This window comes from Manacus candei, unplaced genomic scaffold (assembly GCF_025592945.1).
Source record: "Manacus candei isolate 608988 ecotype Guabito, Panama unplaced genomic scaffold, ASM2559294v1 h1tg000017l, whole genome shotgun sequence".
Classification (NCBI taxonomy): Eukaryota; Metazoa; Chordata; class Aves; order Passeriformes; family Pipridae; genus Manacus; species Manacus candei.
In genome coordinates this window covers 10,182,636-10,201,324 of record NW_026138065.1, presented here as the reverse complement: position 1 = coordinate 10,201,324, position 18,689 = coordinate 10,182,636, and the positions used below count along the sequence as shown (strand labels likewise).

The 18,689-nt window shown below is 34.5% G+C and overlaps 1 protein-coding gene across 1 annotated transcript in view; it reads right to left on the bottom strand.

Moving 5' to 3' along the window:
- Positions 1-18,689, bottom strand: part of TTC27 (tetratricopeptide repeat domain 27) — a 126,122-nt gene that overhangs the window by 45,795 nt on the left and 61,638 nt on the right. Inside the window, exon 10 of the mRNA XM_051783039.1 lies at positions 11,126-11,239. Within this exon, the coding sequence (XP_051638999.1) occupies positions 11,126-11,239 (114 nt within the window). The remainder of the gene's footprint in view (positions 1-11,125; positions 11,240-18,689) is intronic.

The following is an 18,689-nucleotide window of genomic DNA, read 5'->3' as shown; positions in this document are numbered from 1 at the left end:
TGGAAAGTTCAGAAGCCAAATATATTCCTCAATTCATAACCATAACTGGAACAAGAACTAAATTAGTTGAATTGGGCCAGAAAAATCAGTTCTCCTACATCCAGCACACACTATAGCAAAATTTGGCTCTAGTACAATAGTTTCTAATCAACTGATTCTTTACATAGTGGATTCCCAAAATTTTATACCTCTGAACATTTAGAAACCACAACAGTCACCATATTAAATATATTTTTTTAACCATCTGACCGGCCTGATCTATGAGAAATAGCAGTCCTCACTCCCCACTGCAGCATCACAGTTACAAACTAATTTTGAAGCATGAACATTTTCATTTTTGGAATTAGTTCATATTTTTGTAAACAATACAATCATTTAATCTAAAAAAAGAAGAATAACATTTTCCCTTGTTAATTACACAATAGTCCATTCTTTTCTATTTTATCTTTTCCACAAGCATTGTTTTCCTTCACTATTTCTACATTTATCTTGCAGGGATTTGTCACCAGTTTAATGACTCATTTACAAATCCCTTCATCTGACTTTGTGTGAATCCATATTCTCAAGGTCAAAGATTACAAATCTCCACAGCTTATACTGCATAGTTTTGCTGCAGAAACTGATCTGCTGAAATCTTACCGATGTCCAAGAAACAGATTTTCTAAAGCATTCTCCTCGATTATCTTTTCTGTTGACCTACATAACAAAAGTGAAATGCTTCCAATGTACTGTTCTCAGACTATACTCCGATTTAGCTATACAAACACTTTCTTGCCCCTAAACACTTGAGAGTAATTCTTTTCAGTTTTTATCAGATTTTCAACTGAAAAATCTCCTTTGACAATAAATGCATTGGCTTCCCTTAAAATCACAGCTTGTATGGTGACCTGAGGAAGTAAAATATTTTTGTATCAGAAGAAAAGTCCTTCTGACAGACCATTCATTCTTTATATACTCATACTTTATTGAGTATATAAAGGCAAGAGCAAGGACAACTAGTTATTGGGGCTTAGTAAGCTGGCTTTGACTTTTTACCTTTTCCAACTTTTGCAAATATTAGAGAACCACTATTTCCATATTCATTCACTTTTAATACTTTTAAAACTAAAAGCAGTTTCCAGTCTCATTTCCTGCAATGGTTAAAGCAGCCCTAAAATACCTTCTAATGGAAGAATTTTTCAGAACAATGCTGGATCACTTTCAAAATATTAAAAAACACACAGACACAAACACTTCTATCAATAACCTTTGTCTCATTGTTACTGTACTACTTCCTAGCAGTTGTTTTTGGACATCTTAGTTTCATTTCATTAAATAAGAAGGTGCTATTCAGGCATGACTATGAATTAGTCTTTCAGGCCTGAATTCATCCTCTGTGTTTTACAGGACAGTTCACCACAGCCTTGGAACTCCTTAAACTACAATAATCAATGCATTTAGTGCCTTCTCATCATGTTGAAAAACTCATGCATTTGGCAGGTTTTGCAGGGCAAGATTCCTTGGAGAAAACAGATGACAAAGAGAACTGCTTTGTTTCATTTAACTGACTTAATTTCTTTCCTGTAATAAACTGATTAGCACTACAGAACGATAACTGCAAAACTATCATGATGAGGGCATTTTATACTTGCTCTGCATGTATTTTTATTGGTATGGAAAATTATTAAAATGTGAAAAGAATGCAAAATTCATTCTGTTTGTCTTAACTTAGCTTTCAAAAAGCCATTTTATGGAGTAGTTTCCGTATTTTTAATAGACTACTACCCTTATCAACCAAAATATGCATACACGTTTATGTCATTGAAGGTGAAGCATAATTAACCAGAGAGAACTACTATAAATTTATGCAATTTCAATTAATATACTATTTCAATCAGCAAATGATTTTGGTGAGGTTTTGTTTGTTTCACTTTTTTGGTTGGGTTTTTTTAAGTTGCATCTTCTGTTCTCTTCCTTTAAAAGATTAATTTTCACCAGCAATGAGAATCAGACTGTCCTATTATACATAGCCTTATTTCTATATATCTTTTTAAAACCGTAAGGATTCAATGTAAACATGTTTAAGACAACTATCTTTAGCATAAAATTTCTGGGCTATTTTGAATTTAAATGGTAGAGAATGATAAATGATATTTCTCCTGTCCTAAATAAAGACCTTAACTTTCCATTGTTTTAAGACTTTTCTAGATGGAAATGGAAGTGTGATTAGCAAATAAAGCAAATGTACATTATGATCCAAATTAAATAGATTATAGGCCTTGTAATCAAAAGGCCACTATCAAAATAAGTTTTGCATTTACAATTTGCTCCTTTCTTATAGATATCTTAGAAATACATAGGTTCTGATTACACATTAAAATTAGTAGATCTCAGTGTTTTAGTCCTAAAAACCATGCCTTCTTGTCCTGTCAGCTCCCAAGGAGTTTCTCAATTCTGAATAAGCTAGGTCTTGAGTTATGAAAGAAAACACACCTTTGCACCTGCATAGCTGCTGTTGAAGGTTGCTTTACCCTTTCAACATACTCTCATTCCAGATACTTCATTGGTGATTTTTACCAGATCATTCATCCAATTTTCTTTAAACCTCAGCATCAAAACATGTCCTGCTGGTATATTAACTGAGATTACTGATTCTAAGTGCAGTTTAAAACATTTTGTAATGAAATATCTAAACATGAATTGAATGTATCAATTTTTCTGTACCTGAGCTTATATCGTAACTGTGTTATCACTTGGACTTTAAAACTTTGCTGTTCTACAGGTAGTGACTGCGTAATCAATATTGAACGTATAAACAGATATCAACATTTTTAAGGATTCAATATTCATTAAAACTGATAATTTAGCTGCATCCTTAAACAGTTATTCTACACTTCCTATTCTATTAAAAAAAAAAAATCATTTATCACTCCTTGTTGACCATATTTCAGAAAGTGAGCATTTAGAAAAATTACACTTGTTTTACTGCCTAACTCTAGTAGACCTTTTATCTAAGAGGTTTTCCAGTCTAATTCTCTGGTAAACAAGTTAAAGCTGTTTCATTTTTTCTATTTTCTATGTTGAAAAACTGGAATGCTACTGTTTATACAACATTTCCCAGTCTTTTTTCTTTATGATACTCTGGCAATTCATTCTTCTCCACTCTATTACTACCTTGTCCTCAGGCAAACAAATTAACTCTTCTCTTTAAACTTATTCCTTAAGTATCCCCTACATTTTTAAGCAAGATCATAATCCAAAGTCATTCACATTGCAATGATTTCAAATTCCAAAACTACTGAGGAAGAGACTACCTCTTGAATCTAATGGACTGGTTTCACTTATACAATCTCTTTGATGAGAGGAAAGAGAGAAAAAATTGTCAGGTATCTATACAAAAGAATTTAAGGTACTGGACTACCAATAATATTTAGTTTTTGTATAACTCAAGGTGAACTTTTAAGATGCAAGATGATGCTGACAGTTTTAAGGAAGTATGCCAGGCCAGAAGTTGATTAACGTACTGAAACAGTGTACATCCATATTTTTTCAAAATGAGTCACATACTAGCTTCTTAAAGTGGATGTTTTGGTTTATTATATCAGGCACCGAAAATGTATCTTTCACTTTGAAAACAACTAAGCAACAAATATTCACTTAGGTTGTCAGAGTAACTTTGCTAAAAAAAGCTTCAATTTCCTTACAATAGGGTTTTTGCAGTTGGGTGGGGAAGAAAAGCACACAAGAGGAAATGACTCCAACAATCCCAAATGAAATATAAAGCATTTTGATATCAAAATTAGCACAAAAGAGGTTAAGGTCATGAGTAGGAGATAACTGGATTCATGAACGCCTTACATAATATTCCCTTTTTGTTTGAAACTGAGAGTGAAGCAGTGTGCCAGGCAATTCAGAGCATCCCAATGCAACTGTCCTTTGTAATGTTTTGTCAAGCACTACCACCTAAAGAAGCAGGGTAAAACAAATGAGGTCTGTAATAGCACAGCAGCGTTACTGACTTTCAAAATTATGAGCTTACCCTTCTGGACAAATATTGAACCCAAACTTACTGAGTGTCAGTGCTTAGGATATGGGTTTCAATGTTAAAACCTGTTAATGACTTAAGCCCCCACTTAGAGAAGACAAAATCTTCAGAAAAGTATTTTATGATCTTTATGTCATTTACACTTATTTTTTACTTAATGTTACCTATATGAAATATAATTTTATAGTTATTGCATTATCCTTATCAAGCAGGTGTACCTTCTTGAATGTTTTTGTTCTCAAAGAAGAAGCTCTTTCACCTGTTGATTGTTACTTCCACGATTTTTCAAAAGGTGTAAGCAGAACTCCCTCTAAGGTCTGTAGAAGCTAGATTTACAAGCTTACTTGTGAAGGATGGATTTAAAAGATGACCACTCACTTTCTGTCGCAAAAGCAAGAATACTGGTATCATCCATCAATTCAACATAATAGCTCTACATTAAAAATTAGTTCAGATACAGGCTAGCCTATTTGGCTTTCAGGGAAAGAATGTTCCCATTTTCACAAAAGCATCATGCCCCCTTTTTAGTATGCCTGCAGGTTATTTATTTGCAGTGCAGCATCAGTCTTTCTAACTCTACTGTCTCAAATGCCAAACATATCTGGCTGACCTTAGCTTTACACAGTGTCTTTATGTAAGTTAGGAACAGGAGAAGTAGTTGTAGTCCCTCTCCCAAAGACATCTGCATTGAAGGTTCCCCCTTCCCTATCAGATGACATTTTTGTCACAGCTCCATCAATATAGTTGCATCCATGGGCTCCAAAACAGTAGACACGTTTCATGCAATCATAAATGTGGGGACTCCCCCATGGAGGACAAACTGCATCTTGTATAGATGCAGGTTCCCTGTTTGTAGCCAGTTATCTGGTTTTGATATTGCCACTGCCGAACAATAGTCATAAAACAATTTGCACAGGGTGCAAAACCTGCAGAGGAACTGCATATACTTCAAAATAGTAAGTCTGCATTAAGTTCCAAGCTGTTGTGATTACACTGCTTTTATAGTTCCCAAATCAGTTTGTTTTGGGGGAAGGCACAACAGCAGTCAATGCTAAAAAACAGATTTCTTGCATCAGCTTTGCTTTCTGTTTTTCACTAAAGGGGGAAGTAAGGACAAGAATGGAGAAAGAAATAAAAAGAGCAACGATCACTGTCAAGTTCAAGTTGAACTACAACATAGGAGGAACAGAAAACTGCCTTGAGATAAGGCAGAGTCTAGTTTGTAGTACTTGGCATATGTGCTGGACCATGTGATTGTCTACCAGCATGGGGCTATTTCAAAACATGGTTTGTTATCTCACCTCGGGACACCTATCTCCAGATTTGTAATGATATTTATGACATAAAAGATTCATCTATTCAAATTTATTGACAGCTGTAAAGCTTCATCTATTCAATTTAGCAACAGGTGGCAACAGTGTGTCCTCCATGTCATGCAGCTGGTCTGTGGAACTTTATTATTTAAATTGTTTAGTTCATTGAAGTTGAGCTTTTGTCTCCCAAGGCAAAGCTTAGGCAGAACGATGTTAATTTTGTGTCCTGGTACTCATATTTTTCTTTGCAACTTACTGTCATCACTGCGTCTATGAAAAAGTGGTGTTCAATATGGCTTAAGGATTCTCTTACCACCATCATTCAAAATGTCACAACACTGAGTGAAGAGAGTCTAAAGGGAGAAAAGTAAATGCCTTCAGAGCTAAGATCCAATGGGAAACATTTTGAAAAAAATGGGAGGCTTCATACTTTTGGCTTCTTTTCAAAAGTGCATTGACAGTAGAAGTGGAACAGCTCAGGTGCTGAACACAATTGTCAAATGAGCAAAAAGGTTTGTACTTTAAAAGCAGTAGCTGAGAAAATATGAAGAAACTTCAGCACAGAAAGAATGGTTTCATTCTTTTCCCCACACTAGGTAATAGTGCTGATCCAAACTGGCAAAACCAAGAGCGCGGTAGAAAACTTCTAGGCAGAAATCATTACTTGGAAAATTAAACTACTCAATATTCTCTTTTTCACTAGTGGTACAAAACCACTTCGATTATTCCTGAATAACTCTTGGCAGACTGGATCTGCGATTCCTCTCCCCCCAAACCCCACAATTGCAGAGTGGAAGAAAAACAGAAGGAGCCAAGCACCACCACATTAATTATTTTGAAGTGTGCTAATGAGTTCAGTGTATTCCCAGACTCAGCTGTATCATGTAACATCTTCTGTCAAATATGTCATCTCCTTAAGCAAAATGAAATACGTTCTGGAAATGTGTGTCTTGAGACTGAAATAATAACTATCACCAAGAGGTCACTCTCTCTTGAGATTGCTTTCTGAAGTAATAAGGTTTATTTCTAGGGTTCTGGAGACCTTGTGATTTTGTGTAGAATTCATTAAAGAATGGTTTCATAAAACACCTGGCTTTTTTCCTCTTTTTAAACACCTTTCGGAACATGTGCTTTAATAATAAATACAATTCATAATAGTTGAGAACTATTGGGATATCAATGCAGGATCTCTACAGGATAGAAGAGGGCTGTCTTCCACTCACTACTCTCTTGAAGGAAGTGAGTTAAATCTCTTTCAGTTCTCCAGTATATCTCAGATCCCAGTAACTTTCCACTAAAACTTTCAACTTCATGTGAAAAATATTTATTAGCAATTAATTTTTCTCCTCCTTCCTGCCCTCTCCCATTCCATCCACAACTAAGAGCAATTATTAAAATCTTATTTAATGTACTCCTAAAATACAAGAGGGGGTTAAAGAACAGAAATAAGAACTCCTAGTACAGAGATCTAACAGTTGAACTAAAAGACAGGTGCTGTCATTCCCTTGGTCATGCTATGTGTCTCTGGTCTTGAGAGGTCTGATGAGAAAGATATATGACTTAAGAAGCAAAAGAAGTGGAGAAAATTTGTTAGCCTCAAACCCCTCTAGATCAGCTTTTGGGGAGGAAGACTGCTTCCCTCTCCTTTTTGAACTCTTCCTTTAAATGTTGAATTTATCCAATGTAGCGCAGCTGCCAAATAAGGAATTTGGCAAGGAGGTGACAGTTCAGTTTTGAAAATAAAAAGGATATGTTTCTATGATAAATGACATAACTTTCTTCCATAACCATTTAAAGATCATCAATAGGAAAATAACAAAACAGCAAAGCTGCATGCAAGCTCACAGAGCTCAAGACACCAGTTCTGTCAGATCTGTATCAGCCTTTTCTTCATACAGACGTATATAAATTTGTTCAGATTTGAAAGAACTGAACATCAACTAGCATGTTTCTATAGTAAGAACAATTTAAACAAGAAAAAATCATTATTTCCCTTTTTCATACACACAGAAAAACATTAGTTGCTGGAGAAAATGACACTCTGAAGTATTATTTAAGTGAAAATTACAGGGCAGTTGACAGAATTCCCAACCACATACATCTGTGTATGACTAAGGATATAAAACAAGATCTCATGTGACCTTTCAATCTTAGACATAATGATTAGCCTATAATATTGCTAGTCTGCTCCCAGCTCTCCTGAAGTCCTATTAAAACACCCTTTTCAAGACACATTTCTCTGCCCCAACAGGCAAATTCCTTTACTGCCAAGAAAAGCAAGCAGGAGAGAACCATATGAAATAGTGCATGTGTTGTACGACGTGCTAGGAAAGCCAAGTGATCAGCTTGCAGGCATGCTGTCACCAGGTGTAACGAGCAGCACAAAATACAGTTGGAAAAGGGGCACATAACAAGCTGATAAAAGCTGCAAGCACAGAGGTAGCCAGTGTAACCACCCAGACCACTTGTACAGCAAGTAGCTGTAGCAAGTCACTGTAGGATAAGCCTGAGCAGGCTACTGGCATAGCAGGCACATGGCAACCTCACTTCTTTCACTGTTGGTCCAGTCCAGCAGTAAATGATGCTCTTGCTTCTACTCCACCACCCTTTGTACAAAGCGTGGCATTTTAATTCATTTTGCTCCTTTCTTAATATTTTAAAATCCACTGAAATGGAAGAGTAAACTCATTTCGTATATCAAGAAACTATGGTGGGATTCTATCCTTTATGTTTTAAACTGGTTTGTTTGGTTGTGGGTTTTTTTCTTTTTCTTTTCTTTTTGTTTAATCATCCCTCACTTTTCTCATTTTTTCATAGTTCCTACACCACTCAAAATTCCTTTTTTCTCCCTCATTCTGTTACTTGAGTTCTGACTGCACTTTCAGCAGTAATCTGTGGATTAACAGCTTATTCCAACCCATTTTCCACTATTAATAGTGTCTGAATTACTTTCTTACAATAAGAGGTAGGTGAAGATCCCAAAACTGATGGAGAAATACCAAGTGTCTGGTTATGTGGAGAGCTATTTATCAAAAACCTATCCCCATTTTTTCCTGTTTTCTCCCCCACACCATTTTCCTTTCTTTCCACAATAGTACTTCCCACACTCTTTCACCTACACCCAAATGGAAAAAATCCAATCGCCTAACCTTGAAAAAAATCATACTGTATCCAGAGACACATTGGATTTGGCAGTACCTTGATCCAGACTTCTCTATATGTTATACTGGTCATGATTAAATATTCTAGTGGAATGTAAAATAACTGCTTTAGCTTTCAAATGCTGTTTCCTTTTCTTAGAAATATGGTTGAAAAAAGTGTTGGCTTTAGAAATCTTTAACCTTATTTTTGTGGATCCAAACCTCATTTAAGCAAAAACTGGACAGAGACAACCAGTAGCATCCAGAAGAAGTTAAGAAAAAACATATCTCCTCCTCACCTGCAGCTAGCTACTAGCTGAAGTACATTCCAGAGTACCCAGAATGATAATTTTAAAAACTGTTCCAAAGACCACACTATCTGTAGTTCGGATTTTTAGAGTAATCAGAAAAAGGGTTTGAAAATGACCATTCCAATTCCTTTTGAAGTTTTCTAACTAGAAAAAAATTACTTACAAGAGTTTTATAAAAACCCTTTGTCATCAAGTAGAGATATATTTAATATTTGGAGCGTGGCAGCTAAATTCAACCAATATGTCCTCATTTCAAAACCAGCTGCAATTATTTTCAAGTGATTAAAATAAGTAAACAAATATAACGAATCCCACAAAAAAAGATAGTCAAAAAATGCTTTCTTTGAAAACCAATGCTGTAGCCTGGCTTACTTTAGGGCTGAAAAGTAGCATATTCCTGCTCAGTGATATTAATTTTAAAAGATGCTTATCAGCTTCAGACCCCGCATAGAAGCAGGTAAGGGTAGAAATGGGGAAAGGAAGGAGAGACAGGAGATACCCAGCATCATGAGCCTATAATGGCTCATGCACTTTTCAGACAAACCCTAAAATAATGCAGAAGATTTAGTTCACCCTTAGTCAAGCTGTTTTACAATAATTTTTATAATTTCTTTAAAAAATTGATATTGCAAACAACTGTATTTACACCTCCCCCCTTAACCTAAGGGCTATCTATCTTTATTTAATCTTTCTACAGCAATCTGAACTAGTAAACATGAAATTATAAAACAAACAAAGACTATTAAATCATTTTGAATGACAATTCTATGGTTTTGAAATCCATTTTCTACTGATAAATAGCTGCAGAACTCACCCACTCTTTGGCATCTTAATGAAAATTACATATCAGCATCCTCATGAATATGATATATCAAACCTAACTTGTGTTACGTATGAAAATAACATCATTCATCCTATGTTCTCTGATTCCTTCTTAGAACCATGATATCAAAAAATTCTGATCTGATCTCAGGAATGAAAACCTTAAATGGAAAGTTATTCAAGTTATTTGATTAATTTAGCACATAAAAATCCTTAAACAACTTTGAACTGTTTTTGGAAACTGAGCTTGATCAAATTGACACAAATATGTCATTATATTCAAAAGACTAGAAAACTTAATGAAAGAAAACATAAACACACTAAGATTAAAGATAATATTTAAACCCACAGATTCTGTGTCTACTGTGGGGTCATCTTCCAGAATGCCACAACCCATGCTAATCAAATCCTTTGCATTACTGCAGTTGCAGTCAGATAAATGTACTTGCTAAGATAATCCCTTCATGAAGATTTCTGTCATGAGACTGTCAAACCGTATAATATAACAATTTCCAGTACACAGGTTTAATCAAGCTAGACAAAAATATTGGAGACACTCCAACTGTTTTATGGCTTAGGGCATCAAGGATCCTGAGATCGCTTCCCAAGTGCCGTCAGATGCTACATCTCCCAGATTTAGAATCCTGGCTTCCTTGACAGTCTCCTAAATGACTACAGGAAATTCCAATATAGCAACTCCATGTCCTCATCAGCAAAAGAAAAATGCAGCAGCACATCCAAGTTGCACTCCTTCAAATATCCATGCATCGATAATGATTTTAAACAAAACATCAGCTTTCCGTGATTTAAACACATAGCACCATAATCATAATTCCTGGCTGGTTTAGTCCACAGGACTGTTGCCTGATGGACATAAATGCCCACTGCTCATGAGTGACAACAAGAATTAACCGCACAAAGATGACAAATGGCTAAAAAAACTTAATACGAAGGTAAAAAAAATCTTGATATAACCTACAGATCTGTCCTTTGAAGAATTTATTTTTAAAATAAATTCTATTAAATGACATATTTCAGAAATTTAACATTTCTTTTTTGTATTTGAAAAATGATCTTCTCTTTGTTTGGAACAAGATTATTTAATCATTGCCTCAAACTTGCAAATAAAAATACTAATTACCAAGTATCCCATCAAAATGGTAAATTGAAATTGCTGCTTTGTTCACAAATGTGTTTTCTTGTTCTCACAATACCCATGACTATTTACAAGTTTCAATGTTTAGAGATTATTTACTTGAGCAAAAAAATACCAAAAATTTCGATGGCAGTATAGCAACTTTACACTCATGAACACCTACATCAAACTCCTCAGATCAGAAGGCAGAAACGAGAGGTAGAAAACCAGATCTTAGACGTATATCTATAAATAAATATATATAATGTATGTAATTTAGATAGATAGACATTTTATCTATATATATTTACAGGTAGATTTTATATACATATATGTATACACACACACACATATATAATAAATCAGCTCAGAAGTCTTACCTGAGTTTGCTTCATTGCCCGTTCCATTCTGCGAGTACTTCCTTTCTCAAGTTTGGTCCGAAGGAGCAAGGCTGATGTCTGAATGGCCCAGAACTTTGGCTGAGAGAGCAAGCACTGCAGAGAAAAAGAGCATTTTATCATTATTTAATGTTAAAAGACTCTGAAGACAGTAAAGTTTTGAACAGTTTCTCAAGCATGAATGCTGTTTTCTATTCTGAAAGTCAAATATGTGGTTGCAGAACGTGGATGGACTGAAGGTTGTATAGATTACCTAAATCTACTTTCAAGATAAAAAGTGGCCTTCAAAACCAGTTTCTCCTTCTCAGCCACTGCAGCACTGTGTGTACATGTGGTGCATACACCAAACTGCACAAATTAAACAGTCACTCGAAGTCAAAGAAAAATAAAAAATTTGATACTGAGCTGACCAGCCCAGCCTTCTCCACACCTGCACAGTGGATAGTTTTGGACAGCAGCAGGCATCCTAGTTCTCAAGACTGAACAAGTATAGTTCTCTCTTGGCCCCTCCTCATATGCAAGGTGCCCTGATGTCTGCATTAACAGCACTTTCACATGAAAAACACTGAAATTGTTAAGAATCTGAAGAATATTAATTAACCTAGCATTTGCCATAACTTGAGAATAACAGGAAAGATTTTTTTATTTTAGTAGATGTATAGGGAATATGGAATAATCTAGGTCAAAAGCTTTCCTAAAAACATTCTAATTTCTCACTTGGAACACCCTGCACTGATGCCAGAAACTTAGTGCCAGTCTCCAACCACTGATTTTTAGGAAACTCAAATAGAAGACATGTAGCCAATACAGCTTTGATATCCCTTAATAATTTACAGACCAGTTGGATTCTTTCCAGTATGGTTTTAGACACAGTATACCATTCTTCTGTTAGATATTCACTCTGAAAATGGAGACAGCAGGAAAACTTCCTTGCTAATTTTATTGACACTGCAAATACGATCCATCTTCTCTGAGAAAATATATTTGTCTATAGATATTTGCAGACTGGAGAAAAAGCCCCAGTGGTTTTATTCTTTCCTCTCAAAGATCTCCCAAAGCATTAAAAAGTATGCTTTGCTCATGGTTTGTATTAAATGCCTGACAAATTTCTGTCATATTGTAATCTGTTTTTCTTTTCCCTAGTGTTTTCAAAGGAAAGGAAGCAGAAAGAAATAATCTAAACCAAATTCCCTCCCAACAAAACTACAATAGGAAGAGAGACAACAGCAAATGAAAACATAAACGAAGGCAGTATGAATGCACTTACAGCCAAACACTTCAACATCGCCTGATCCTCCCCTTTGTGACCAAGAATCTCTGCACTGACTCTTTCTTGACTTCTACTCAGTATTAGATTAAAAAACACCCAAAGGCATCTACACTGTCCTCTACGTTCTGAGGACCTGGAAGTATTAAGGGAACACAATCGCAATGTTCTATATTCTGTAGACTTTCAAGTGCCCTTTTACAAATTATGATCAGTAAACCTATTAACTGGTACAAATCCTAGTTCTCAGAGCTCATCTCTCTCTCCTATTTCATCAAAGTTCAGTCTACTACCTATTTTTGTTTGGTCTTAAGACAAACACAAGCAAGGCATTCTTACCAGAGGACAGTGATTTCTGAATTTATATTTTGGCAGCCATTCCACATGGCCACCAAACAAAACACCTTAAGGAATTGCTAGGGTAAACACTTGAACAATGCCTACTTTAGCTTAAAAGCTTCTTTTGCGAGAAAGGTTACCCTCTTCCCCATTTTCTCCATTATTGGTATTCCTTTGTTTTATTTTTTACTTGAAGGGAACTCTTTCTCTCCTACATGATAGTAGATACTAGTACTTATTTTGCAAACGAACACATCTCCCAAGAAGAACGATGACAACTAAAGGGTTTGACTAATAATGCTCCTAAAGATATTTCCAGTCCAGTTATGGACCTCCTCCAGCAGCACAGTACTTGTCCTCTCACTCTGGTTCACCTCAGCAACTGGCACAAAGAGGGCATAGTACAAAAGTTCTGTATCCACACCATCCAGCTCTGCAAGAGAACAGGCAGCTCAGGAAAACCTCTCCTCTGTTTCCATGTACACCTCCTACACCACTGTCTAAGCAGTGATTTAAGCAATCATGCTGCACGAAGTGTGCATAAAGTCATATGAGGAGGATGGAAAAGTGAAAAGAGACAGGGTGGAAGAGAAGTAGAAATAATTACATTTCACTCCTCTGCAGGAGCAATGACAAGTCTTATTTTGAATAACAATCCTGCTTTTTAAAGGTATTCATGAAACAAAATGAAAGGTAGACCTGCTGTACAACTACAGAAGAAAAATTTAAGTTCTCCAACAGCTTCATTGATACAAAAAAGCACTGCAACTGCACAGGACAATGAGAAGCAGACCTAGTTTTCATTTAAGACGCACTTGTAATTTTATATTTGTACTGAGTTCAGTCCCGCGCCAGAACTCAAAATGCTCACCTTTTCATTGCCTAATTATAATGTTTCAAGCATCACAGATACAAAATAATACGTTCATAAAGGGCACAAAAGTTTACACTTAAGGGCTGTAAAGAATACTTTCAGAACATGTATCCATAACTATTAAGCAAGCTTTAAACTTCTATCCAAAACGTTGACTTGTTCCAGATAGTAAATACTTTCTCAAAAATGCCAAAGCTTTATATTTTCACCTGAAGCTAAATCTAGACTTTATTAATAGGACCATAGGTTAAAATAAAACATCTGGAAAAAAGAAAGACTTAATCAAGATCATGCGAGTTTTGTCAACATACTTGAAAATTCATTATACTGCACCAAAGACAGCTAAGAAAATTAGCAAAATAATTCTAAAACAAAACCACAATTAAGAATCTTCATAAGTCATCTTTGTTCTTACTTTAGGGAAAGAACAATAAAATAAAGAAACACAGGAAAATTGAAAGGGTGAGAAGAAATGAAAGGAAATAAGGTTACACAACATTTTCTACACAGAACAGAATATTTTCACATGGGAAAACTAATTTCTCCCCACATTTTTTTCCTACAAACAAGAATCTTCTATATCATCCTCTCCCAACATATCCAAGTATAAAAAAAGATTACCAAATTATTATAAAAACCAGAATATTTAATTCAGTATCTCATCCTCATATGACATTCAAATGAAAAAAGATAATGCTGCAAGTCTTAATAACAAAGTAGCAAATTATTGTACAACACCTCTATAATATCTTCATTACTATAGCTATACAAAAATTGGAATAAGCTAGCAAGAATCCTCATGAAAACTTGTGCCATTGGTACTTCATCTGTACACATGGATACTTACCAAATTACAGTGTTTGGTTTTAAAGAAACTACACACAGAGAAAGCAGCCTGCACCTTAAAAAAATCAAGGGTGTAATATATTCAAGATAAAACAGAAAAGTTAACCAAAGAACCCTGGGAAATTTGGGACATGCAGAAAAGGGTTCCACAATAATACAAGATGTCCAATCAAGAACACAAACCAAAACAAAGTCTTCAGAAGGGCAGATGAATAAGACTGTATCAGTCAGTCATGATTTATAAAACATATAGATTAGTCAGTGTGACTCTTTTGCATTAATCCACCTGCTATTTAAAAAAGTTGGTGTTCTTACAGGAATTCTTCCTGACATCAAAGACAGGAAGAGCTTACATGGGCTTATTAGACATGCTAGAAAAGCTGGAACAGGTAAAGATGATCCTTCTTGACTGCAGCTCTAAATAATTTGAATATTTTCTAACTTTTCCTTATTATAAATCTATGCATTAATCCCATTCTATTATTCCTGTAGATTGCTCACTGATAAACTATCAGTAGCCTTGCAAAGAACTATGACTGTTATGATGGAGCTACCATTTGGAAGTGGACTTGCAAACTGAGCAACTTTAATTGCAACCACCTGTGGTATTCCCAAGAGTTTGCACATCAGTCCATCAGTGAACCAAAAATATTCTGCTTATTGGCCAAATAGCCAGGATGTGGTAAAACTACTTAATTGAAGGCACAGGCATGAGGTACCCTGAGGATTGCTCTGTTCCTTTGTCATCTCCTCCAAAGACGTGACCTTTAGTTTAGATTAGGCTCAGGTTATTTGCTAACATATTTGAAGTTACAAATAAACAAACTGAGGGGGATTTAAAAAAAAAATATCCCTTTTTAGTGTCTTTTCATTAGCCATTTCAGTTAACATACTTCAGCAGCTTTGTTGTTTGCTTTTCCAAAAAGCCACACATAATTAAGATTTTCAAATTACTCATGTGGATTAATTCATGTCTATTTATCATTAGTCTTGCTTCATATAATCACATATATCTTTATATGATGATTTTCAGTGATTCATTCAGTTAACTAACATGAAGACCTTATTTCTTCAATATAACCAAAGGCAAAGTGGCAACTTTAAAACTCATTCTATGTTTCTCTGTAAAATGAGAAAATACCATGGCTTCTTTTCAACATTCTACATTGTGCACAGTAGTCAGGTAAGTACATAAAAAAACCACCTAGATGGAAGCATATGACTGAGGTATGAACAGGGAAAATTCTTGCTTCTTGCACTCACTTTGTAGACATATCTGTTAAAAGTGGTAAAAGACTCTACCACTGAAATCTAACTTAAAGGTGTTTGATTTGTTTTTAAGTATACAGCAAAGGATCCTTTGACATAAAAACTTCTATGGAATTCAATCCTCAGAAAAAGAGGAGAAAATTAATATGAGATTAGGGAGGATGTGATTTTTTTTTCCACATATTATTCCCATCCAACTAATCTGACACTTAAATTTCTGAATAAATACAGCAAGTTTTTCTCTTTAAAAGTCATGTTTAAATGGCCCTTACATAATTTGAAATTTTTTGGAAGTTTCTCCTAGCATTAAACCAGTGATCAAAAAAGTAAAATGAAATAAAATTAAAAATAATCAACTTATGGAAAACCCTGAAATATGCAACATTATTATGGAAAAGTTTCCTTACATTAAATCTATGTATTTTCAATAGAATAGTATTTCACAAAAGATACTTCTTGCGGTTCTGGAAAACTTTGCCCTGCGAAGCAGTTAAATGAACTTTATGAAAATATTTTTAATTGCCTAAGAAAGATTAAGGCAAGCCAAAGTCCAGAGGGAAGCAAAAATAATATAAGTTTTGAGAAAAGACCTAGAAGACCTTACAACAGTAACTCCTCTACTAATTGAGCTAAAGTGCAGATGATTTCCAGTAGTACTGGCAGCTTCTGGTTGAAATGGGATTTGTAACTTTAAACAGTAATTCTGTTAGAACTCTATACGGTAAAATAAAGTGCATTTGTGATTAAGTGGTTTCCAATACCAGTGCATTTTTTTATGTTGTACTGAAAAGCATAAATATCAAGAGGGTAAGAAAAACACTAAAGTTCTAGTCACAATTAAGTAGTAGAACCATGGCTTGGCAACAAAACAAGCCAGTCAATATGACCACTTTCGGCTTTTCTGCTTAGTGTAGGAACATGTAAAAATTTCCTGTTTGCTGGAACAGAGCCACCATCTTAGTTCAAATCCAGTACACATATCTATTCTGATATACGTGCCCATCCCAAAGACTTAAAAATAATTAGGAATCAAAAGAAGATTTGATTCTACATCATAATTAGCAAACACATGATGATGACGTTTCAGAGCTTAAATTCCTCCTAGTAGTGTTTTTATTCCTATCACAACACTCAACAGTTTACCAATCCTTCAGTGACCAGAAATTAAGAGGAAACTATAATAACAGGGCACACACACAAATCCTCAAAATAAATACACAACTAAAATACAGTACTGTTTTCTAAATAGGTATTTTTAACTGAACAAGAAGTAGTATTTGATGTTTAAACTGATTTAAATATATCTGTCAAAAGATTGTTTTTAAGCACAGAATGCTGTTCTTCTGGTGACCATAAACATTTTAATGCAAAAAAATTGCTTAGCAACCAGTTAAACGAATTGCTATCCTTTTATATAATTAAATCATAAGTTTCTATTTTGCAATTATCACAGTACACATGTTCTGTATACTCAGCGATAAAATTGCCAATAAATCTAAAAATGCACTTAGAATTACAGAATGTTGAATAACAATTAGAATAAGAAGTTTTTGTCTTTGATACACCATAGTCCTCAGTTCAATGTTACTCCCAAGATTTTTCCTCTTTTTATTTTCTCTCATGATATTATACACAAATCCTCTCTATTTTTATATGTAATGATATCTAATTACTGTATATAATCTCTATACGTATTATTATATAATTGCATCAAACTTGAACCCTTAAACTAAAATGTGTATTTGTGAACTCCCATCTAATTCATCCCAGACAAAGGCTTAACACTATGATTTTGGAGAGGTTATGTTTTTTTCATTCTAACAGGGGAGCTCCTCCAGCATCTTCATAAACCATCATTTTATTGACATTGAATAATCTGAAGTTTAGATGAAAACAACTCCCATACTTAAATATATTTATATAATGCTTATATTTTCTGAGATTATTACCTTAATGCATGACAACTTCAGGTTCAAATTCAAACATAACCCGACAAAAAAAAAAAGATTTCCCATTTGACACTAAATTGGAAAAGGTGGCAACAGAACACAGCACATCAAATTCGAGCCTACTGACTTCACTGTTTCTCCAAGACAAGTTATGTTAATGGAATCTGAAGTTCAATCCCCAATTTATATAAAACATCATGAGTACATGATAGTTCTCAACAAATAAGAAATTATTGGTTAACTTGGGAACAAACAAATAGGATGCTGAAGAAAATTATTTCAAACCATCCTCTTATTTCAGCTTCTGTCATAGATGACAGAATATACACTGGGAATAATATATATATATAGACAGAATAATCACTGGCACTTCAGACAACATTACCAAAAAATAATTTTGGAATTTACATCACTAATCAGTGTGGCAATTCAAGCATCCTTATATTCCTCGCCTTTCTAAGTATTATTGACAAGAAATATTTGATTGCATGTGTCAATAGTCAGATAAGACATAGTAATCTGAAAAAACAAATTTGGGGCATCTGTAAATTTGTTTTACAGCAAACCTTCAGATAAATAAACAGTTAATTTCTAGAAACATTAGGACTGCCTTAAGCACAAGCAATTAGAAGATGTAAGACTGTATATTCTCCAGTCACATTTTATTAGCACGAACATCTTCATATTTTCTAAGGTTCAACAAGAAAAAAATTACATTAGGATTTTACTCTAGATGATTCTTGTTTCAACTTGACAAATTCTAATCCTATTTGGCATAATTATGTCTTTGGAAAGCAACACAAAGAAGATAAGGTTCACAAACATGGAAAACAGTATTTTCACAGCTTGAGAATGTAAAGTTTCCATAAATATTGTGACACTGGATATATTTAGTGGTTAGAAGAAAGGCAAAGAAGAAAAGTCTAATTTATACAGTAATTCTAGTTCTAGCATGGACTGGCCAATAGACTTCACAGATAGCTTTTTTTTTTCATTTTAAAA